General features: G+C 37.0%; 1 protein-coding gene across 4 annotated transcripts in view; it reads right to left on the reverse strand.

Annotated features, from left to right (window-relative positions):
- Window positions 1-1,147: 1,147 nt before the first annotated feature.
- LOC149958600 (uncharacterized) overlaps window positions 1,148-25,016 on the reverse strand; it is a 103,054-nt gene continuing 79,185 nt past the window's right edge. The window contains exons 1-4 of one of the 4 annotated variants that reach the window (XM_090165946.1): window positions 2,416-2,678; window positions 2,187-2,313; window positions 1,902-2,016; window positions 1,148-1,439 (exon numbers count right to left, since the gene is read on the reverse strand). In XM_090165946.1, the coding sequence (XP_090022072.1) occupies window positions 1,250-1,439; window positions 1,902-2,016; window positions 2,187-2,202 (321 nt within the window). In that variant the 5' untranslated portion in view covers window positions 2,203-2,313; window positions 2,416-2,678 and the 3' untranslated portion in view covers window positions 1,148-1,249. The other 3 variants (XM_090165949.1, XM_090165947.1, XM_090165948.1) reach the window with 3 other exon arrangements.

Here is a 25,016-nt window from a genome sequence, read left to right on the forward strand (position 1 = left end):
TGATTAGTTATTATTGGTACATTCCAGGCGCGAAGAACCATCTGATGGCTATGCGAAGGGAATCAACCATGTTGTGTTTCGCCGACAGAGAGAGTGGATAATTTAGTTTAATAATGTACCAGAGTTTTCCTTAGCGTTCTTTCAAAATCGGCGATTATTTGGTTTTAATAATAATAAGCAGCTGGGCTAATACTCCTGGCACTACCTTAGGCCTAAGCCATCGAGCGACTTTTTCTATGATTGACATTTAATTTCTTAGAATAACTCTTTGTTTAATAACAATTTCAATAAGAATGAAAAGACAGAACTTAATATCGTATTGTTCAACTGACGGAACAAGTCATTGTGTCCTTTTGTAGGCTTAACGACACGTATTACTTTAAATCATTCAATGTCGGGTGATGACAAATTTACTGTTGCATTCTTAACAAGATGCAATAGAGCGTTCTATAAAATCGGCCCAAAACCGGCCAAACTTTTCATACAGACTATAGAGCTAGTTCAGCAGGACTAACAACTTTTGTTATTCTTTGGTTTAAGTGAATTCGGCTTATGTCCTGTCTTTATATGAATATTTTAAAGACGTACCTTTTAGGAGTTGTAGGAGGGACCCTAGGTGTTGAAGTATGTTTGGGGTTAAGAATATTTTCATGATCTAAGTTTCTTTTTGACTAGTATTTTGCTTATTGGCCAATATACATTTATTCCAAAAATCATTTAAAATAAGAAAAATTGCGCGGAAAGCCGGAAATTAGTGAAGCCTAGGCTAGCAACTACGCTACTCCTAAAAATTGACTGCTCTCAATTTCTTACGGGTTTGCCAGATAAATATTTTTCTCTCACACGAAAAACCGGCGAAACCTTCACCGCCTCCGAACTCAAAAGGGGGAAAGCACACCACACCGATTTTATAGAACGCTCTATTGCAATTTAATTTTATTTTGATCGTATTTTCGCAAATTTTATCATCTTTTTGTCACTTTCGTGTTGGCTATTGTAAATTGTATTATTGTTTTTTTTTGTAATTGTTGGATTTTATTCGAGATTTGGGACGAAATCCAAAATGGTGAATGCCATTAGAAACCGGACGCATCTGTTTGTATTTAATTTTGTACATATTTATCAATTGTTTTACATTCTGGATTCAAATTTGATCCTCGAGATTCGTGAAGATGAATTTTCAGTCCACCGAAATTAACTAACTTGAATGATTGAAAAGGTCACGAAATAATGCTCTAATATTGCTTTATTAAATATATATGACACGTCGTTTTTTTATTAATATTATGACCATGGGTCTTTGGGCTCGTAATTTTCTTCTCGCTTCCTCTTGGCTTCCATGTCCTTCTTGTACAGCTGCTCGTTGCATTGGCAGTTGCGGTAGTACACGCTGCAATGACAGTAAGCGCCGCAATAGCTGGCATGCTCCCCGATGCAACCTAGAACAACAAGTAACGAAATATGTTAGAGGGAGTAGCAAGAAGGATTCCAATTCGACGAATTTCACGTTTTTATCCTTTTCCCCTGTAGTTATTAAGGGAAATGAGGGTGTTATTTTGGGCGCTGTCGTTGGCGCGGGTCCTGGCGTAAGTCCGAATGGGACTCCGCTAAACGTGAAAAGGCGGCGTGTTAGCAAAAGCGACCTCATACCCAAAAGTGTGCCAACTCTCTCTTGGCGCCCGTTGAGAGGTGCAGCCAAGGTTTAAGGTTTTCGTGATGCTGGTTTCGTCTTTGACATCAAGCATTGTAACAAGTTTTTCGTAATACACACCCCAATTTCAACTCTTAAAGATTTAGAATTTTAGTCACTTTTATAGGATCTTTTAGGAATAAGGCCACACCCTGTAATAGGTCTTAAGCCGGACCAATAACTTCGAAAGAATGCTAGTCGCCACGCTTACCCCAATGTAGCCTGGGAAACATCTTTTCTGCCAAAGTGGAAATCGCCAGCGAGGCCAGTAGCAGGATGATTATAAGGAACTTCATGCTTGCTTTTCAACTTTGCGAATCTTTCACCTGTTGAAAAAAGCTATTTAATCACATTTATTTGGCATCGTCCTTTTCAAACCAATTTGGTCCATCAACGTCCTTCCCAGAAGCCATTTAAAGCTCTCATAGCCATTCTAGCAAGAGCAGACAGAGCAAGTGGTTGTTTTGGTTGAAAATATACTACAGATTCCACCTACCAACAATTCCTGTCATAGTTCGTAATAATTTTTATTCATACTACAGCGCCATCTCTAGATTGGGTTCTAAACCACCATTTTGAAAGTCTAATTATTAGATCAGCAATGAATCTAGAGATCGGCAGTCCTATGGCAAATCATAGTAAACGCCATTTATTTTGGAATTTGAGATAGTTAATTTTTTGTTTTGAGTGACGTGACTTCTAACGGTAATGTAAGTGGAACTTACTTTGAAGATTTATTTAGTGGGGTTGAAATTTTATCAGTATGTGTACAAATCGCATTTATACTCACAACTAACTCTAAATTTTCAAAATTGGCGTTTACTAGGGTTTGCCATGTGACAGGGGGTCAACGCTATGACGGACAGTGGAATCATGTTTTAGAAGCTTGTGTTAACACTGGAAATTCGTTATTTGCTTAGAAATAACTTCATAAGCAACATAATATTATGCTTCCTTAATAACTAGGTTAATAAGAATGGAAAAAACATTTTACTCTCGTAGTGTTCATTGAACACTTCAACGTATCTATTTATACGGCTTAACGGACACGTATTATTTTTAAGCATTTAATATCGCTTGATGACAAATTTATCGTTGCATTCTTATCCAGGTGCAAACAATTGTTAATTAATTTCATTTTGAATTTTTCGCGAAATTTATAATCTTTTTCGTGTTGGCTAAAGGAGGACTCGTGACGCTGGTTATTTAAAATCAAATTGTTCTTCCTAAATAACCGCTGGTATTTGAGGTTTGGGAATAATTGCTCGGTTTTTTAATGCAGTTTGAAAGAAGACCCATCTGTTTCAATTCAATAATTTGGATCAATTCGAAATAAAGTTTAATTTTTCACGTTGGAAATTCAAATTTGGCCACGGGCCAGGGAAAAGTCCGGGTCTTTGATATTACGCTGTAAATATCCGGGAAAGTTCAGATAATTTTAGAATTTATAAAAATTTAAGGGATTCAATGTTATCTCGAACCATTTTTGATTTAAATTTTTGATTTAATGGAAATTAAGTACTAAAGTAGATTAAAAGGCGATTTCCTCGTCTAAGTTGGCCATTGAGGACCACAGACACAATACGCCCATTTATATGGAACTTTCAAAGGAACAATTAAGCGCGGAAACTTGAACCCCACCATTTCAAACAAATCACGATAGGCAACACTGCTATCATTGTTTGTAGTTTGTTAGTAAACAGCATTATTAAATTGGCGTGTAGTTACGGCCAAAAACTTAATATTGCCCAGATATTTCTAACATTCAGTAATTATTTCGGTTAAAGAGAAGGAAATATTGAACTCCGTAACCTAGTTTCGTATTCAGAGAACTTTCCGATTGACGGTTTTGTAACGAAGCGCGTACCCACTACTGAAACCTGACCTCCGAAAAATGGGCTTCGATCGCTCGCTGTTTTTCCTTATTTATGGTTGGTTACCATGGTAACTACGGGATAAATGTTTTCGGAGTTCCGGCACGAAACGGGCAAACGCTATTGACGAGGCGTGAGGCTGTGATTTCGAATCGAGGGCAATTTATTCTAAAGACTCAACCGTAAATAAAAGATATCTTTCTTAGATCAAATTTGTTAAATTTATAATTAAAACGACGTTTTTGTTTAACAACCGGTATCGGTTAAAATACGGAACTATCATTCAGTTTATCGCCCGCCTGTTTTAGAGATAATCAGTTTATCGTTTCAACGAAAAATAAACTAACTCTCCGGATTAGCTGTGGTCGTCGAAACATCCGATGCCTGCACCATATTTTGGCAGATGGTCAACAAAATCAAAGCAATAGCCACAACTGAAGATTTCATTGTATCTGAAACAATGTTTTGTTCAAGAACGTGACATTGATTTATTTGTTATACACCGCGCAAACATCGTAAGATGGGTTGAAAAGCGTTTAAAAAGCGAACTTACTGCCTTTTGTTGTCGAGAAAACTTCGCTGATCGTTTGTGGCTTGAAAGTGTAAATGTGATGGCTGTCTGCAGACTACAGTTTATAACGATTCGCAAAGTCTCATTAATCTATCTTGCTCGTACAAAACGTTAATTGCATTTAGTCTTCAACGATAATCTTCTTTTCTGAAAGGTATAATTAAGTGACTCCCGTTTTCAAAAGCCATGTGTATTGAAGAGACGTATTCACCACGTGAATTACAATTACAAGAGTTTAATTTATTTGTCGCAGCGTTGAAATGTTACTGATGGCGAGCTCTTGAAATTCTCTATAACGAACTCGTACAACTAAACCAAGGCTTAAGACAGAATAGTACAATAAAAAGCCATTTTCAGTTCGTAATAAGCAGTTACACACAGAAACAATTTCCTTGAGAGGTTTCGTCTCCTGGCAAATTTGGGGGAACCCTCCAATTGGTAGCTTTTCCGTGACTTCATCAAGCCCACTTTTTTTGTTTCGATGTGCGATTACTACGGCTAGAGCTTGCCCGACTTGCTTCGGGCGTAAAATGACATGTGTTTTTAGATTCCACGCCACGAAAGCGAATTATAATATTATTGGATCATTTAATGTTTCCACAAAACGATCTCTCTTACGCCTAATAAAACGTTGATTGACAGCAGCTTTCCCGCTTAAGTGTTAGAAGATCGCCGAATCACCCTGTACAAAGCGTTTATAAATTTACTTTTCATCGGTAAAAATCGTTAATTTTCAGTTTAAAGCGACGCTTTAGTCTTTGGTCAATTTGTGGTTTGTTTCAAACTGGCCGAAATCGTCGTCATTTCAATTGTTTTTTTTGTTTTCTTTTTTTTGAAGTTTTCTATTAATTCGCAATAGAAGTAAATTTTAAATGTTCGAAATTTTACCTTAAACCTATGAATTTTCAATTTCTAAGTACTTGAAACCTTTATTTCCCCGTAATTTTAATGTAAGTTATCCTATATTTTCGTTAAAGTTATCCTCTATTTTCGTTAAAGTTATCCTCTATTTTCATGTAATATTATAGAATTTATTATATATTTTCTGTAATTTTTATGGAATATATTTTATATTTTACTGTAATTTTAAAGGTTTTATCCTATATTTTCCGGTTATTTTAATAGAATTTAGCACACATTTTCTTGTTATTTCAATATCCTATATTTTCCTCTAATTTTAATCGAATATATACAACATTTTCAATGGAATTCATCCTATGTTTTCTTGAAATTGTAATGCAATTTTCCACACAATTTCGTGTAATTCCCGGCTCCTCTTGCTGCGAGGTGAAAGTGCTAGCCTCTCCACAACCCCACTCATCGTAACCTTGGGTATTTGTCTAGCCTAGCTTATTAACTCAAAAAAATCTTAAAGAAAAAAAAAGAAAATAATAAAGGTTTTTATCGGTTATTTTAGGAAAATTACGATAAATATAGAACAAAATTCTTTACAATATCAGGAAAAAATAGGATAATGTAGGATATATCCCATGTAATTAACAGGGAATAAGGGGGTTAATTCCATTCAACTAACAGGAAAATGTGGTATTAATTCCATAAAAATTACAGGAAGAATGAGAAAAAAATGACTTATATATTCCATTCATTGGAATAACAGAAAAATTAACGACAAATTCCATTCATTGGAATAACAGAAAAATTAACGACAAATTCCATTTGAAAAACAGGAAAATGTACGACCAATTCCATTGTAATAACAGGAAAATATACGACAAGTTCCATTAAAATAACAGGAGAATTAACGAGAAATTCCATTGAAATTACAGAAAATGGGATAAATTCCATTAAAATTACTTTAAAATATAAAGTAAATTCCATTAAAATTACGGGAAAATATAAAATAAACTTTATTGAAAAACAGGAAAATATATGATAAACTTTATTGAAAAACAGGAAAATATATGATAAATTTCCTTGAATTAACAAAAATAAAGGATAAATTCCATTGAAATAACAAAAATAAAGGATACATTCCATTAAAATAACAAAAAATAAAGGATAAATTCCATCAAAATAACAAAAACATAAAAGATAAATTCCGTTATAAAATGTAGGACAAATAACATTGAAATAACAGTTAAATGTGCGATAAATTCCATTAAATTTACAGGAAAATATAATATTAATTTTATTGAAACTAATGGAAAATAAATGATAAATTTCATTGAAATTATTATAAAATATAGGAAAATAAAGAATAAATTCCATTTAAATAACAGAAATATAAATGATATATTTCATTTAAATAACAGGAAAATAAAGAATAAATTCCATTTAAATAACAGAAATATAAATGATATATTTCATTTAAATAACAGGAAAATAAAGAATAAATTCAATTTAAATAACAGAAATATAAAGGATATATTTCATTTAAATAACAGGAAAATAAATAATAAATTCCATTTAAATAACAGAAATATAAATAATAAATTCCATTTAAATAACAGAAATATAAATGATATATTTCATTTAAATAACAGAAAAATAAATAATAAATTCCATTACAATTACAAGAATAAATTGGATGATTCCATAGAAATCACAGGAATATATTGGAAAAATTCAATTAATTTACAATATACGTTTTGTACGAGCAAGCTAAATTGATGACAATTATCAAAAGCAAAATATATTTCAAAAATAATTTCCTTCAATTTTCCTCACCTTCTATATATTTTAAAACCCTGCCCTTAAATTTGAGTCTGCTTCGTTGTTGCAAAGATAATATAACTGCGTACCCTAGATTCGAAATCATGGCGTTTCTCGATAGCGCGTTTTCTCGTGAGGCTTTTACTGAGTTCGCGCCGGAAGTCAGAAAAATCGGGCTCCATAGCAGGGTAAAAAATAAGGAATTTCAATAGATATCCCAAGATTATATTACTCATCTTTAGTTTTCTTTCGTTTAGAAACATTTTTAGAGCTACAGGCATGATCCATTATTGTTTTAAAACAATATAACGCAAAAATATATCTGGTATCTTGAAAACCGCAAGTCAAAAAACCACGGCGCAATTTTCACTAAACCTTTACGTTTTAACTGAAAGGAGCTTGATTTCGAATCTAGGGTACGTAGTTATATTATCTTTGGTTGTTGCAAGGACAAAATATACTGTCTTTGGTTGTTGTAACTAGATCGTGCAAATTTATTTTGCAAATTTGTTCTCATAATGAGTTATAACCTAATTAATTTGCTTTTTTATATCTTAAATTAAAAATGTTGTATGAATATAAAAGAAATTAAATGGTTAAAGGAGTTGGCAACGTTCTATGTAAGCTAATTATCTTGATGCATTTAATGGATGTTATATAAGTCATTTACTAAATTCCATCTATCTTGGTCTGCATTTTATTAAAAACCTTTCGTCTAAAGTAGAATCATGAATTAATTAATCTCATTAATCCATGGTAAAATTACACATAACTACACAGAGCTTTATACAGTTTTGGCATGCCTAATGGAAATCTGAAGCTCCACACAAGTCGAGTAAGCGCTGGTAGTAAGAAAGTGACTTAAGAGTTACATTAAAACAGCCATGTTTCTTTCTAAAAAGGCCTTTTAGAATTTATTGTTATTGGAAGAAAAACCATTACTTATCATTTTTTTCTAAGCCAAAGGGACACACGGCTCTCTTTGCTCTTTCAGGCTCTCTCTATAGGAAGAGAATGTCATCTGTTGATCCTGAAAATAGAAGTTATAGTTACATCCAAATTTTCTCTGTTAACTTGAACACAGTCTTGATTAAATTGCAACTCTTTTATTTATGACTGTGAGGCTGAAATATAATTAATTTAAAAAGATTATGGTTATTTTAATATTTTAATAAACAATGTACACATTATTAAAAGCAGCTCAACCAAATAAACCATTAACTTTAATAAAAATGTTTAGTAATAATAGTTAGTACTATGTGATAGCGTACATTAAATATGTAAAAACTAATCGATCCAGAATGATTAATGATTATATAATAAGAAAGTTGTATAATTTAGCTATTATCGTATACGTACAGGCGTGCAAAGGCTTAAGTTTTGAAATCTTCATTACAATTATTTTAAACAAGATTATTGTTATTTTATTTTTTAATTAATTATTGATGAATAATTAAATGCACCACAACCAAATTTATTTATAAATAATACGTTTATTAACACTGAAAAGATTTCAAACTTTTAAGGCGGCATCGACTAAAATTTTTATTTTCAAATTTTGGAACAGGGCTGCTCATGAACTTCCCAGCCGATAAGTTATGCCGTCATGTCAAAAATGTTTCAATAAAGCAAAGCCATAGGAAGGCTTTTACCTACTGTCGAGAAAACCATGTAATTTTTTGAGATTATGAAGTGTTTTATATTTCAAGTTGACACCAATACCTCCCTAATACTGAATCTTGGGCATGAAAATCGCTTAAAATTTAATAGTGGAAAAAAAATCTTTTGATAGCATTGATAGTGCTTTCAAAGTCTATGGAGAAGCATGTTAGCTTAATAGATTCTTGATTCTACCATGACTAAAATCAGTACCTGTAATAAAAAAGTTGTTTTATTTATAAATTTAATTTATTAATGCTATGGGACTTTCTAATGGGCTTCACGCTATGGAAAAATTAACCCGTTTTTCCACCAAATGCTATGGGACTTTCTAAGGGGCTTCACGCTATGGAAAAATTAACCCGTTTTTCCACCAGATGCTATGGGACTTTCTAAGGGGCTTCACGCTATGGAAAAATTAACCCGTTTTTCCACCAAATGCTATGGGACTTTCTAAGGGGCTTCACGCTATGGAAAAATTAACCCGTTTTTCCACCAAATGCTATGGGACTTTCTAAGGGGCTTCACGCTATGGAAAAATTAACCCGTTTTTCCACCAAATGCTATGGGACTTTCTAAGGGGCTTCACGCTATGGAAAAATTAACCCGTTTTTCCACCAAATGCTATGGGACTTTCTAAGGGGCTTCACGCTATGGAAAAATTAACCCGTTTTTCCACCAAATGCTATGGGACTTTCTAATGGGCTTCACAATATGGAAAAATTAACCCGTTTTTCCACCAAATGCTATGGGACTTTCTAATGGGCTTCACAATATGGAAAAATTAACCCGTTTTTCCACCAAATGCTATGGGACTTTCTAAGGGGCTTCACGCTATGGAAAAATTAACCCGTTTTTCCACCAAATGCTATGGGACTTTCTAATGGGCTTCACGCTATGGAAAAATTAACCCGTTTTTCCACCAAATGCTATGGGACTTTCTAAGGGGCTTCACGCTATGGAAAAATTAACCCGTTTTTCCACCAAATGCTATGGGACTTTCTAAGGGGCTTCACGCTATGGAAAAATTAACCCGTTTTTCCACCAAATGCTATGGGACTTTCTAAGGGGCTTCACGCTATGGAAAAATTAACCCGTTTTTCCACCAAATGCTATGGGACTTTCTAATGGGCTTCACAATATGGAAAAATTAACCCGTTTTTCCACCAAATGCTATGGGACTTTCTAAGGGGCTTCACGCTATGGAAAAATTAACCCGTTTTTCCACCAAATGCTATGGGACTTTCTAATGGGCTTCACGCTATGGAAAAATTAACCCGTTTTTCCACCAAATGCTATGGGACTTTCTAAGGGGCTTCACGCTATGGAAAAATTAACCCGTTTTTCCACCAAATGCTATGGGACTTTCTAAGGGGCTTCACGCTATGGAAAAATTAACCCGTTTTTCCACCAAATGCTATGGGACTTTCTAAGGGGCTTCACGCTATGGAAAAATTAACCCGTTTTTCCACCAAATGCTATGGGACTTTCTAAGGGGCTTCACGCTATGGAAAAATTAACCCGTTTTTCCACCAAATGCTATGGGACTTTCTAAGGGGCTTCACGCTATGGAAAAATTAACCCGTTTTTCCACCAAATGCTATGGGACTTTCTAAGGGGCTTCACGCTATGGAAAAATTAACCCGTTTTTCCACCAAATGCTATGGGACTTTCTAAGGGGCTTCACGCTATGGAAAAATTAACCCGTTTTTCCACCAAATGCTATGGGACTTTCTAAGGGGCTTCACGCTATGGAAAAATTAACCCGTTTTTCCACCAAATGCTATGGGACTTTCTAAGGGGCTTCACGCTATGGAAAAATTAACCCGTTTTTCCACCAAATGCTATGGGACTTTCTAATGGGCTTCACAATATGGAAAAATTAACCCGTTTTTCCACCAAATGCTATGGGACTTTCTAAGGGGCTTCACGCTATGGAAAAATTAACCCGTTTTTCCACCAAATGCTATGGGACTTTCTAATGGGCTTCACAATATGGAAAAATTAACCCGTTTTTCCACCAAATGCTATGGGACTTTCTAAGGGGCTTCACGCTATGGAAAAATTAACCCGTTTTTCCACCAAATGCTATGGGACTTTCTAATGGGCTTCACGCTATGGAAAAATTAACCCGTTTTTCCACCAAATGCTATGGGACTTTCTAAGGGGCTTCACGCTATGGAAAAATTAACCCGTTTTTCCACCAAATGCTATGGGACTTTCTAAGGGGCTTCACGCTATGGAAAAATTAACCCGTTTTTCCACCAAATGCTATGGGACTTTCTAAGGGGCTTCACGCTATGGAAAAATTAACCCGTTTTTCCACCAAATGCTATGGGACTTTCTAATGGGCTTCACAATATGGAAAAATTAACCCGTTTTTCCACCAAATGCTATGGGACTTTCTAAGGGGCTTCACGCTATGGAAAAATTAACCCGTTTTTCCACCAAATGCTATGGGACTTTCTAATGGGCTTCACGCTATGGAAAAATTAACCCGTTTTTCCACCAAATGCTATGGGACTTTCTAAGGGGCTTCACGCTATGGAAAAATTAACCCGTTTTTCCACCAAATGCTATGGGACTTTCTAAGGGGCTTCACGCTATGGAAAAATTAACCCGTTTTTCCACCAAATGCTATGGGACTTTCTAAGGGGCTTCACGCTATGGAAAAATTAACCCGTTTTTCCACCAAATGCTATGGGACTTTCTAAGGGGCTTCACGCTATGGAAAAATTAACCCGTTTTTCCACCAAATGCTATGGGACTTTCTAAGGGGCTTCACGCTATGGAAAAATTAACCCGTTTTTCCACCAAATGCTATGGGACTTTCTAAGGGGCTTCACGCTATGGAAAAATTAACCCGTTTTTCCACCAAATGCTATGGGACTTTCTAAGGGGCTTCACGCTATGGAAAAATTAACCCGTTTTTCCACCAAATGCTATGGGACTTTCTAAGGGGCTTCACGCAATGGAAAAATTAACCCGTTTTTCCACCAAATGCTATGGGACTTTCTAAGGGGCTTCACGCTATGGAAAAATTAACCCGTTTTTCCACCAAATGCTATGGGACTTTCTAATGGGCTTCACAATATGGAAAAATTAACCCGTTTTTCCACCAAATGCTATGGGACTTTCTAAGGGGCTTCACGCTATGGAAAAATTAACCCGTTTTTCCACCAAATGCTATGGGACTTTCTAATGGGCTTCACGCTATGGAAAAATTAACCCGTTTTTCCACCAAATGCTATGGGACTTTCTAAGGGGCTTCACGCTATGGAAAAATTAACCCGTTTTTCCACCAAATGCTATGGGACTTTCTAAGGGGCTTCACGCTATGGAAAAATTAACCCGTTTTTCCACCAAATGCTATGGGACTTTCTAAGGGGCTTCACGCTATGGAAAAATTAACCCGTTTTTCCACCAAATGCTATGGGACTTTCTAAGGGGCTTCACGCTATGGAAAAATTAACCCGTTTTTCCACCAAATGCTATGGGACTTTCTAAGGGGCTTCACGCTATGGAAAAATTAACCCGTTTTTCCACCAAATGCTATGGGACTTTCTAATGGGCTTCACAATATGGAAAAATTAACCCGTTTTTCCACCAAATGCTATGGGACTTTCTAAGGGGCTTCACGCTATGGAAAAATTAACCCGTTTTTCCACCAAATGCTATGGGACTTTCTAAGGGGCTTCACGCTATGGAAAAATTAACCCGTTTTTCCACCAAATGCTATGGGACTTTCTAAGGGGCTTCACGCTATGGAAAAATTAACCCGTTTTTCCACCAAATCCTATGGGACTTTCTAAGGGGCTTCACGCTATGGAAAAATTAACCCGTTTTTCCACCAAATGCTATGGGACTTTCTAATGGGCTTCACGCTATGGAAAAATTAACCCGTTTTTCCACCAAATGCTATGGGACTTTCTAAGGGGCTTCACGCTATGGAAAAATTAACCCGTTTTTCCACCAAATGCTATGGGACTTTCTAAGGGGCTTCACGCTATGGAAAAATTAACCCGTTTTTCCACCAAATGCTATGGGACTTTCTAATGGGCTTCACAATATGGAAAAATTAACCCGTTTTTCCACCAAATGCTATGGGACTTTCTAATGGGCTTCACAATATGGAAAAATTAACCCGTTTTTCCACCAAATGCTATGGGACTTTCTAATGGGCTTCACACTATGGAAAAATTAACCCGTTTTTCCACCAAATGCTATGGGACTTTCTAATGGGCTTTACAATATGGAAAAATTAATCCGTTTTTCCACCAAATGCTATGGGACTTTCTAATGGGCTTCACGCTATGGAAAAATTAACCCGTTTTTCCACCAAATGCTATGGGACTTTCTAATGGGCTTCACTTTATGGAAAAATTAACCCGTTTTTCCACCAAATGCTATGGGACTTTCTAATGGGCTTCACTTTATGGAAAAATTAACCCGTTTTTCCACCAAATGCTATGGGACTTTCTAATGGGCTTCACGCTATGGAAAAATTAACCCGTTTTTCCACCAAATGCTATGGGACTTTCTAATGGGCTTCACTTTATGGAAAAATTAACCCGTTTTTCCACCAAATGCTATGGGACTTTCTAATGGGCTTCACGCTATGGAAAAATTAACCCGTTTTTCCACCAAATGCTATGGGACTTTCTAATGGGCTTCACAATATGGAAAAATTAACCCGTTTTTCCACCAAATGCTATGGGACTTTCTAATGGGCTTCACTTTATGGAAAAATTAACCCGTTTTTCCACCAAATGCTATGGGACTTTCTAATGGGCTTCACGCTATGGAAAAATTAACCCGTTTTTCCACCAAATGCTATGGGACTTTCTAATGGGCTTCACAATATGGAAAAATTAACCCGTTTTTCCACCAAATTCTATGGGACTTTCTAATGGGCTTCACACTATGGAAAAATTAACCCGTTTTTCCACCAAATGCTATGGGACTTTCTAATGGGCTTCACGCTATGGAAAAATTAACCCGTTTTTCCACCAAATGCTATGGGACTTTCTAATGGGCTTCACTTTATGGAAAAATTAACCCGTTTTTCCACCAAATGCTATGGGACTTTCTAATGGGCTTCACGCTATGGAAAAATTAACCCGTTTTTCCACCAAATGCTATGGGACTTTCTAATGGGCTTCACAATATGGAAAAATTAACCCGTTTTTCCACCAAATGCTATGGGACTTTCTAATGGGCTTCACGCTATGGAAAAATTAACCCGTTTTTCCACCAAATGCTATGGGACTTTCTAATGGGCTTCACTTTATGGAAAAATTAACCCGTTTTTCCACCAAATGCTATGGGACTTTCTAAGGGGCTTCACGCTATGGAAAAATTAACCCGTTTTTCCACCAAATGCTATGGGACTTTCTAATGGGCTTCACAATATGGAAAAATTAACCCGTTTTTCCACCAAATGCTATGGGACTTTCTAATGGGCTTCACGCTATGGAAAAATTAACCCGTTTTTCCACCAAATGCTATGGGACTTTCTAATGGGCTTCACTTTATGGAAAAATTAACCCGTTTTTCCACCAAATGCTATGGGACTTTCTAATGGGCTTCACTTTATGGAAAAATTAACCCGTTTTTCCACCAAATGCTATGGGACTTTCTAATGGGCTTCACTTTATGGAAAAATTAACCCGTTTTTCCACCAAATGCTATGGGACTTTCTAATGGGCTTCACAATATGGAAAAATTAACCCGTTTTTCCACCAAATGCTATGGGACTTTCTAATGGGCTTCACTTTATGGAAAAATTAACCCGTTTTTCCACCAAATGCTATGGGACTTTCTAATGGGCTTCACTTTATGGAAAAATTAACCCGTTTTTCCACCAAATGCTATGGGACTTTCTAATGGGCTTCACGCTATGGAAAAATTAACCCGTTTTTCCACCAAATTCTATGGGGCTTTCTAATGGGCTTCACAATATGGAAAAATTAACCCGTTTTTCCAACAAATGCTATGGGACTTTCTAATGGGCTTCACAATATGGAAAAATTAACCCGTTTTTCCACCAAATGCTATGGGACTTTCTAATGGGCTTCACAATATGGAAAAATTAACCCGTTTTTCCACCAAATGCTATGGGACTTTCTAATGGGCTTCACACTATGGAAAAATTAACCCGTTTTTCCACCAAATGCTATGGGACTTTCTAATGGGCTTTACAATATGGAAAAATTAATCCGTTTTTCCACCAAATGCTATGGGACTTTCTAATGGGCTTCACGCTATGGAAAAATTAACCCGTTTTTCCACCAAATGCTATGGGACTTTCTAATGGGCTTCACTTTATGGAAAAATTAACCCGTTTTTCCACCAAATGCTATGGGACTTTCTAATGGGCTTCACTTTATGGAAAAATTAACCCGTTTTTCCACCAAATGCTATGGGACTTTCTAATGGGCTTCACGCTATGGAAAAATTAACCCGTTTTTCCACCAAATGCTATGGGACTTTCTAATGGGCTTCACTTTATGGAAAAATTATCCCGTTTTTCCACCAAATGCTATGGGACTTTCTAATGGGCTTCACGCTATGGAAAAATTAACCCGTTTTTCCACCAAATGCTATGGGACTTTCTAATGGGCTTCACAATATGGAAAAATTAACCCGTTTTTCCACCAAATGCTATGGGACTTTCTAATGGGCTTCACTTTATGGAAAAATTAACCCGTTTTTCCACCAAATGCTATGGGACTTTCTAATGGGCTTCACGCTATGGAAAAATTAACCCGTTTTTCCACCAAATGCTATGGGACTTTCTAATGGGCTTCACAATATGGAAAAATTAACCCGTTTTTCCACCAAATTCTATGGGACTTTCTAATGGGCTTCACGCTATGGAAAAATTAACCCGTTTTTCCACCAAATGCTATGGGACTTTCTAATGGGCTTCACGCTATGGAAAAATTAACCCGTTTTTCCACCAAATGCTATGGGACTTTCTAATGGGCTTCACTTTATGGAAAAATTAACCCGTTTTTCCACCAAATGCTATGGGACTTTCTAATGGGCTTCACGCTATGGAAAAATTAACCCGTTTTTCCACCAAATGCTATGGGACTTTCTAATGGGCTTCACAATATGGAAAAATTAACCCGTTTTTCCACCAAATGCTATGGGACTTTCTAATGGGCTTCACGCTATGGAAAAATTAACCCGTTTTTCCACCAAATGCTATGGGACTTTCTAATGGGCTTCACTTTATGGAAAAATTAACCCGTTTTTCCACCAAATGCTATGGGACTTTCTAAGGGGCTTCACGCTATGGAAAAATTAACCCGTTTTTCCACCAAATGCTATGGGACTTTCTAATGGGCTTCACAATATGGAAAAATTAACCCGTTTTTCCACCAAATGCTATGGGACTTTCTAATGGGCTTCACGCTATGGAAAAATTAACCCGTTTTTCCACCAAATGCTATGGGACTTTCTAATGGGCTTCACTTTATGGAAAAATTAACCCGTTTTTCCACCAAATGCTATGGGACTTTCTAATGGGCTTCACTTTATGGAAAAATTAACCCGTTTTTCCACCAAATGCTATGGGACTTTCTAATGGGCTTCACTTTATGGAAAAATTAACCCGTTTTTCCACCAAATGCTATGGGACTTTCTAATGGGCTTCACAATATGGAAAAATTAACCCGTTTTTCCACCAAATGCTCTGGGACTTTCTAATGGGCTTCACTTTATGGAAAAATTAACCCGTTTTTCCACCAAATGCTATGGGACTTTCTAATGGGCTTCACTTTATGGAAAAATTAACCCGTTTTTCCACCAAATGCTATGGGACTTTCTAATGGGCTTCACGCTATGGAAAAATTAACCCGTTTTTCCACCAAATTCTATGGGGCTTTCTAATGGGCTTCACAATATGGAAAAATTAACCCGTTTTTCCAACAAATGCTATGGGACTTTCTAATGGGCTTCACAATATGGAAAAATTAACCCGTTTTTCCACCAAATGCTATGGGACTTTCTAATGGGCTTCACAATATGGAAAAATTAACCCGTTTTTCCACCAAATGCTATGGGACTTTCTAATGGGCTTCACACTATGGAAAAATTAACCCGTTTTTCCACCAAATGCTATGGGACTTTCTAATGGGCTTTACAATATGGAAAAATTAATCCGTTTTTCCACCAAATGCTATGGGACTTTCTAATGGGCTTCACGCTATGGAAAAATTAACCCGTTTTTCCACCAAATGCTATGGGACTTTCTAATGGGCTTCACTTTATGGAAAAATTAACCCGTTTTTCCACCAAATGCTATGGGACTTTCTAATGGGCTTCACTTTATGGAAAAATTAACCCGTTTTTCCACCAAATGCTATGGGACTTTCTAATGGGCTTCACGCTATGGAAAAATTAACCCGTTTTTCCACCAAATGCTATGGGACTTTCTAATGGGCTTCACTTTATGGAAAAATTAACCCGTTTTTCCACCAAATGCTATGGGACTTTCTAATGGGCTTCACGCTATGGAAAAATTAACCCGTTTTTCCACCAAATGCTATGGGACTTTCTAATGGGCTTCACAATATGGAAAAATTAACCCGTTTTTCCACCAAATGCTATGGGACTTTCTAATGGGCTTCACTTTATGGAAAAATTAACCCGTTTTTCCACCAAATGCTATGGGACTTTCTAATGGGCTTCACGCTATGGAAAAATTAACCCGTTTTTCCACCAAATGCTATGGGACTTTCTAATGGGCTTCACAATATGGAAAAATTAACCCGTTTTTCCACCAAATTCTATGGGACTTTCTAATGGGCTTCACGCTATGGAAAAATTAACCCGTTTTTCCACCAAATGCTATGGGACTTTCTAATGGGCTTCACGCTATGGAAAAATTAATCCGTTTTTCCACCAAATGCTATGGGACTTTCTAATGGGCTTCACTTTATGGAAAAATTAACCCGTTTTTCCACCAAATGCTATGGGACTTTCTAATGGGCTTCACGCTATGGAAAAATTAACCCGTTTTTCCACCAAATGCTATGGGACTTTCTAATGGGCTTCACAATATGGAAAAATTAACCCGTTTTTCCACCAAATGCTATGGGACTTTCTAATGGGCTTCACGCTATGGAAAAATTAACCCGTTTTTCCACCAAATGCTATGGGACTTTCTAATGGGCTTCACTTTATGGAAAAATTAACCCGTTTTTCCACCAAATGCTATGGGACTTTCTAAGGGGCTTCACGCTATGGAAAAATTAACCCGTTTTTCCACCAAATGCTATGGGACTTTCTAATGGGCTTCACAATATGGAAAAATTAACCCGTTTTTCCACCAAATGCTATGGGACTTTCTAATGGGCTTCACGCTATGGAAAAATTAACCCGTTTTTCCACCAAATGCTATGGGACTTTCTAATGGGCTTCACTTTATGGAAAAATTAACCCGTTTTTCCACCAAATGCTATGGGACTTTCTAATGGGCTTCACTTTATGGAAAAATTAACCCGTTTTTCCACCAAATGCTATGGGACTTTCTAATGGGCTTCACAATATGGAAAAATTAACCCGTTTTTCCACCAAATGCTATGGGACTTTCTAATGGGCTTCACTTTATGGAAAAATTAACCCGTTTTTCCACCAAATGCTATGGGACTTTCTAATGGGCTTCACTTTATGGAAAAATTAACCCGTTTTTCCACCAAATGCTATGGGACTTTCTAATGGGCTTCACGCTAAGGAAAAATTAACCCGTTTTTCCACCAAATTCTATGGGGCTTTCTAATGGGCTTCACAATATGGAAAAATTAACCCGTTTTTCCAACAAATGCTATGGGACTTTCTAATGGGCTTCACAATATGGAAAAATTAACCCGTTTTTCCACCAAATGCTATGGGACTTTCTAATGGGCTTCACAATATGGAAAAATTAACCCGTTTTTCCACCAAATGCTATGGGACTTTCTAATGGGCTTCACACTATGGAAAAATTAACCCGTTTTTCCACCAAATGCTATGGGACTTTCTAATGGGCTTTACAATATGGAAAAATTAATCCGTTTTTCCACCAAATGCTATGGGACTTTCTAATGGGCTTCACGCTATGGAAAAATTAACCCGTTTTTCCACCAAATGCTATGGGACTTTCTAATGGGCTTCACTTTATGGAAAAATTAACCCGTTTTTCCACCAAATGCTATGGGACTTTCTAATGGGCTTCACTTTATGGAAAAATTAACCCGTTTTTCCACCAAATGCTATGGGACTTTCTAATGGGCTTCACGCTATGGAAAAATTAACCCGTTTTTCCACCAAATGCTATGGGACTTTCTAATGGGCTTCACTTTATGGAAAAATTAACCCGTTTTTCCACCAAATGCTATGGGACTTTCTAATGGGCTTCACGCTATGGAAAAATTAACCCGTTTTTCCACCAAATGCTATGGGACTTTCTAATGGGCTTCACAATATGGAAAAATTAACCCGTTTTTCCACCAAATGCTATGGGACTTTCTAATGGGCTTCACTTTATGGAAAAATTAACCCGTTTTTCCACCAAATGCTATGGGACTTTCTAATGGGCTTCACGCTATGGAAAAATTAACCCGTTTTTCCACCAAATGCTATGGGACTTTCTAATGGGCTTCACAATATGGAAAAATTAACCCGTTTTTCCACCAAATTCTATGGGACTTTCTAATGGGCTTCACGCTATGGAAAAATTAACCCGTTTTTCCACCAAATGCTATGGGACTTTCTAATGGGCTTCACGCTATGGAAAAATTAACCCGTTTTTCCACCAAATGCTATGGGACTTTCTAATGGGCTTCACTTTATGGAAAAATTAACCCGTTTTTCCACCAAATGCTATGGGACTTTCTAATGGGCTTCACGCTATGGAAAAATTAACCCGTTTTTCCACCAAATGCTATGGGACTTTCTAATGGGCTTCACAATATGGAAAAATTAACCCGTTTTTCCACCAAATGCTATGGGACTTTCTAATGGGCTTCACGCTATGGAAAAATTAACCCGTTTTTCCACCAAATGCTATGGGACTTTCTAATGGGCTTCACTTTATGGAAAAATTAACCCGTTTTTCCACCAAATGCTATGGGACTTTCTAAGGGGCTTCACGCTATGGAAAAATTAACCCGTTTTCCCACCAAATGCTATGGGACTTTCTAATGGGCTTCACAATATGGAAAAATTAACCCGTTTTTCCACCAAATGCTATGGGACTTTCTAATGGGCTTCACGCTATGGAAAAATTAACCCGTTTTTCCACCAAATGCTATGGGACTTTCTAATGGGCTTCACTTTATGGAAAAATTAACCCGTTTTTCCACCAAATGCTATGGGACTTTCTAATGGGCTTCACTTTATGGAAAAATTAACCCGTTTTTCCACCAAATGCTATGGGACTTTCTAATGGGCTTCACTTTATGGAAAAATTAACCCGTTTTTCCACCAAATGCTATGGGACTTTCTAATGGGCTTCACAATATGGAAAAATTAACCCGTTTTTCCACCAAATGCTATGGGACTTTCTAATGGGCTTCACTTTATGGAAAAATTAACCCGTTTTTCCACCAAATGCTATGGGACTTTCTAATGGGCTTCACTTTATGGAAAAATTAACCCGTTTTTCCACCAAATGCTATGGGACTTTCTAATGGGCTTCACGCTATGGAAAAATTAACCCGTTTTTCCACCAAATTCTATGGGGCTTTCTAATGGGCTTCACAATATGGAAAAATTAACCCGTTTTTCCAACAAATGCTATGGGACTTTCTAATGGGCTTCACAATATGGAAAAATTAACCCGTTTTTCCACCAAATGCTATGGGACTTTCTAATGGGCTTCACAATATGGAAAAATTAACCCGTTTTTCCACCAAATGCTATGGGACTTTCTAATGGGCTTCACACTATGGAAAAATTAACCCGTTTTTCCACCAAATGCTATGGGACTTTCTAATGGGCTTTACAATATGGAAAAATTAATCCGTTTTTCCACCAAATGCTATGGGACTTTCTAATGGGCTTCACGCTATGGAAAAATTAACCCGTTTTTCCACCAAATGCTATGGGACTTTCTAATGGGCTTCACTTTATGGAAAAATTAACCCGTTTTTCCACCAAATGCTATGGGACTTTCTAATGGGCTTCACTTTATGGAAAAATTAACCCGTTTTTCCAGCAAATGCTATGGGACTTTCTAATGGGCTTCACGCTATGGAAAAATTAACCCGTTTTTCCACCAAATGCTATGGGACTTTCTAATGGGCTTCACTTTATGGAAAAATTAACCCGTTTTTCCACCAAATGCTATGGGACTTTCTAATGGGCTTCACGCTATGGAAAAATTAACCCGTTTTTCCACCAAATGCTATGGGACTTTCTAATGGGCTTCACAATATGGAAAAATTAACCCGTTTTTCCACCAAATGCTATGGGACTTTCTAATGGGCTTCACTTTATGGAAAAATTAACCCGTTTTTCCACCAAATGCTATGGGACTTTCTAATGGGCTTCACGCTATGGAAAAATTAACCCGTTTTTCCACCAAATGCTATGGGACTTTCTAATGGGCTTCACAATATGGAAAAATTAACCCGTTTTTCCACCAAATTCTATGGGACTTTCTAATGGGCTTCACGCTATGGAAAAATTAACCCGTTTTTCCACCAAATGCTATGGGACTTTCTAATGGGCTTCACGCTATGGAAAAATTAACCCGTTTTTCCACCAAATGCTATGGGACTTTCTAATGGGCTTCACTTTATGGAAAAATTAACCCGTTTTTCCACCAAATGCTATGGGACTTTCTAATGGGCTTCACGCTATGGAAAAATTAACCCGTTTTTCCACCAAATGCTATGGGACTTTCTAATGGGCCTCACAATATGGAAAAATTAACCCGTTTTTCCACCAAATGCTATGGGACTTTCTAATGGGCTTCACGCTATGGAAAAATTAACCCGTTTTTCCACCAAATGCTATGGGACTTTCTAATGGGCTTCACTTTATGGAAAAATTAACCCGTTTTTCCACCAAATGCTATGGGACTTTCTAAGGGGCTTCACGCTATGGAAAAATTAACCCGTTTTTCCACCAAATGCTATGGGACTTTCTAATGGGCTTCACAATATGGAAAAATTAACCCGTTTTTCCACCAAATGCTATGGGACTTTCTAATGGGCTTCACGCTATGGAAAAATTAACCCGTTTTTCCACCAAATGCTATGGGACTTTCTAATGGGCTTCACTTTATGGAAAAATTAACCCGTTTTTCCACCAAATGCTATGGGACTTTCTAATGGGCTTCACTTTATGGAAAAATTAACCCGTTTTTCCACCAAATGCTATGGGACTTTCTAATGGGCTTCACTTTATGGAAAAATTAACCCGTTTTTCCACCAAATGCTATGGGACTTTCTAATGGGCTTCACAATATGGAAAAATTAACCCGTTTTTCCACCAAATGCTATGGGACTTTCTAATGGGCTTCACTTTATGGAAAAATTAACCCGTTTTTCCAGCAAATGCTATGGGACTTTCTAATGGGCTTCACTTTATGGAAAAATTAACCCGTTTTTCCAGCAAATGCTATGGGACTTTCTAATGGGCTTCACGCTATGGAAAAATTAACCCGTTTTTCCACCAAATGCTATGGGACTTTCTAATGGGCTTCACTTTATGGAAAAATTAACCCGTTTTTCCACCAAATGCTATGGGACTTTCTAATGGGCTTCACGCTATGGAAAAATTAACCCGTTTTTCCACCAAATGCTATGGGACTTTCTAATGGGCTTCACAATATGGAAAAATTAACCCGTTTTTCCACCAAATGCTATGGGACTTTCTAATGGGCTTCACTTTATGGAAAAATTAACCCGTTTTTCCACCAAATGCTATGGGACTTTCTAATGGGCTTCACGCTATGGAAAAATTAACCCGTTTTTCCACCAAATGCTATGGGACTTTCTAATGGGCTTCACAATATGGAAAAATTAACCCGTTTTTCCACCAAATTCTATGGGACTTTCTAATGGGCTTCACGCTATGGAAAAATTAACCCGTTTTTCCACCAAATGCTATGGGACTTTCTAATGGGCTTCACGCTATGGAAAAATTAACCCGTTTTTCCACCAAATGCTATGGGACTTTCTAATGGGCTTCACTTTATGGAAAAATTAACCCGTTTTTCCACCAAATGCTATGGGACTTTCTAATGGGCTTCACGCTATGGAAAAATTAACCCGTTTTTCCACCAAATGCTATGGGACTTTCTAATGGGCTTCACAATATGGAAAAATTAACCCGTTTTTCCACCAAATGCTATGGGACTTTCTAATGGGCTTCACGCTATGGAAAAATTAACCCGTTTTTCCACCAAATGCTATGGGACTTTCTAATGGGCTTCACTTTATGGAAAAATTAACCCGTTTTTCCACCAAATGCTATGGGACTTTCTAAGGGGCTTCACGCTATGGAAAAATTAACCCGTTTTTCCACCAAATGCTATGGGACTTTCTAATGGGCTTCACAATATGGAAAAATTAACCCGTTTTTCCACCAAATGCTATGGGACTTTCTAATGGGCTTCACGCTATGGAAAAATTAACCCGTTTTTCCACCAAATGCTATGGGACTTTCTAATGGGCTTCACTTTATGGAAAAATTAACCCGTTTTTCCACCAAATGCTATGGGACTTTCTAATGGGCTTCACTTTATGGAAAAATTAACCCGTTTTTCCACCAAATGCTATGGGACTTTCTAATGGGCTTCACTTTATGGAAAAATTAACCCGTTTTTCCACCAAATGCTATGGGACTTTCTAATGGGCTTCACAATATGGAAAAATTAACCCGTTTTTCCACCAAATGCTATGGGACTTTCTAATGGGCTTCACTTTATGGAAAAATTAACCCGTTTTTCCACCAAATGCTATGGGACTTTCTAATGGGCTTCACTTTATGGAAAAATTAACCCGTTTTTCCACCAAATGCTATGGGACTTTCTAATGGGCTTCACGCTATGGAAAAATTAACCCGTTTTTCCACCAAATTCTATGGGGCTTTCTAATGGGCTTCACAATATGGAAAAATTAACCCGTTTTTCCAACAAATGCTATGGGACTTTCTAATGGGCTTCACAATATGGAAAAATTAACCCGTTTTTCCACCAAATGCTATGGGACTTTCTAATGGGCTTCACAATATGGAAAAATTAACCCGTTTTTCCACCAAATGCTATGGGACTTTCTAATGGGCTTCACACTATGGAAAAATTAACCCGTTTTTCCACCAAATGCTATGGGACTTTCTAATGGGCTTTACAATATGGAAAAATTAATCCGTTTTTCCACCAAATGCTATGGGACTTTCTAATGGGCTTCACGCTATGGAAAAATTAACCCGTTTTTCCACCAAATGCTATGGGACTTTCTAATGGGCTTCACTTTATGGAAAAATTAACCCGTTTTTCCACCAAATGCTATGGGACTTTCTAATGGGCTTCACTTTATGGAAAAATTAACCCGTTTTTCCACCAAATGCTATGGGACTTTCTAATGGGCTTCACGCTATGGAAAAATTAACCCGTTTTTCCACCAAATGCTATGGGACTTTCTAATGGGCTTCACTTTATGGAAAAATTAACCCGTTTTTCCACCAAATGCTATGGGACTTTCTAATGGGCTTCACGCTATGGAAAAATTAACCCGTTTTTCCACCAAATGCTATGGGACTTTCTAATGGGCTTCACAATATGGAAAAATTAACCCGTTTTTCCACCAAATGCTATGGGACTTTCTAATGGGCTTCACTTTATGGAAAAATTAACCCGTTTTTCCACCAAATGCTATGGGACTTTCTAATGGGCTTCACGCTATGGAAAAATTAACCCGTTTTTCCACCAAATGCTATGGGACTTTCTAATGGGCTTCACAATATGGAAAAATTAACCCGTTTTTCCACCAAATTCTATGGGACTTTCTAATGGGCTTCACGCTATGGAAAAATTAACCCGTTTTTCCACCAAATGCTATGGGACTTTCTAATGGGCTTCACGCTATGGAAAAATTAACCCGTTTTTCCACCAAATGCTATGGGACTTTCTAATGGGCTTCACTTTATGGAAAAATTAACCCGTTTTTCCACCAAATGCTATGGGACTTTCTAATGGGCTTCACAATATGGAAAAATTAACCCGTTTTTCCACCAAATGCTATGGGACTTTCTAATGGGCTTCACGCTATGGAAAAATTAACCCGTTTTTCCACCAAATGCTATGGGACTTTCTAATGGGCTTCACTTTATGGAAAAATTAACCCGTTTTTCCACCAAATGCTATGGGACTTTCTAAGGGGCTTCACGCTATGGAAAAATTAACCCGTTTTTCCACCAAATGCTATGGGACTTTCTAATGGGCTTCACAATATGGAAAAATTAACCCGTTTTTCCACCAAATGCTATGGGACTTTCTAATGGGCTTCACGCTATGGAAAAATTAACCCGTTTTTCCACCAAATGCTAT

Source organism: Leiobunum rupestre, chromosome 2, assembly GCF_980474605.1.
Source record: "Leiobunum rupestre chromosome 2, qqLeiRupe1.1.hap1, whole genome shotgun sequence".
NCBI classification, from domain to species: domain Eukaryota; kingdom Metazoa; phylum Arthropoda; class Arachnida; order Opiliones; family Sclerosomatidae; genus Leiobunum; species Leiobunum rupestre.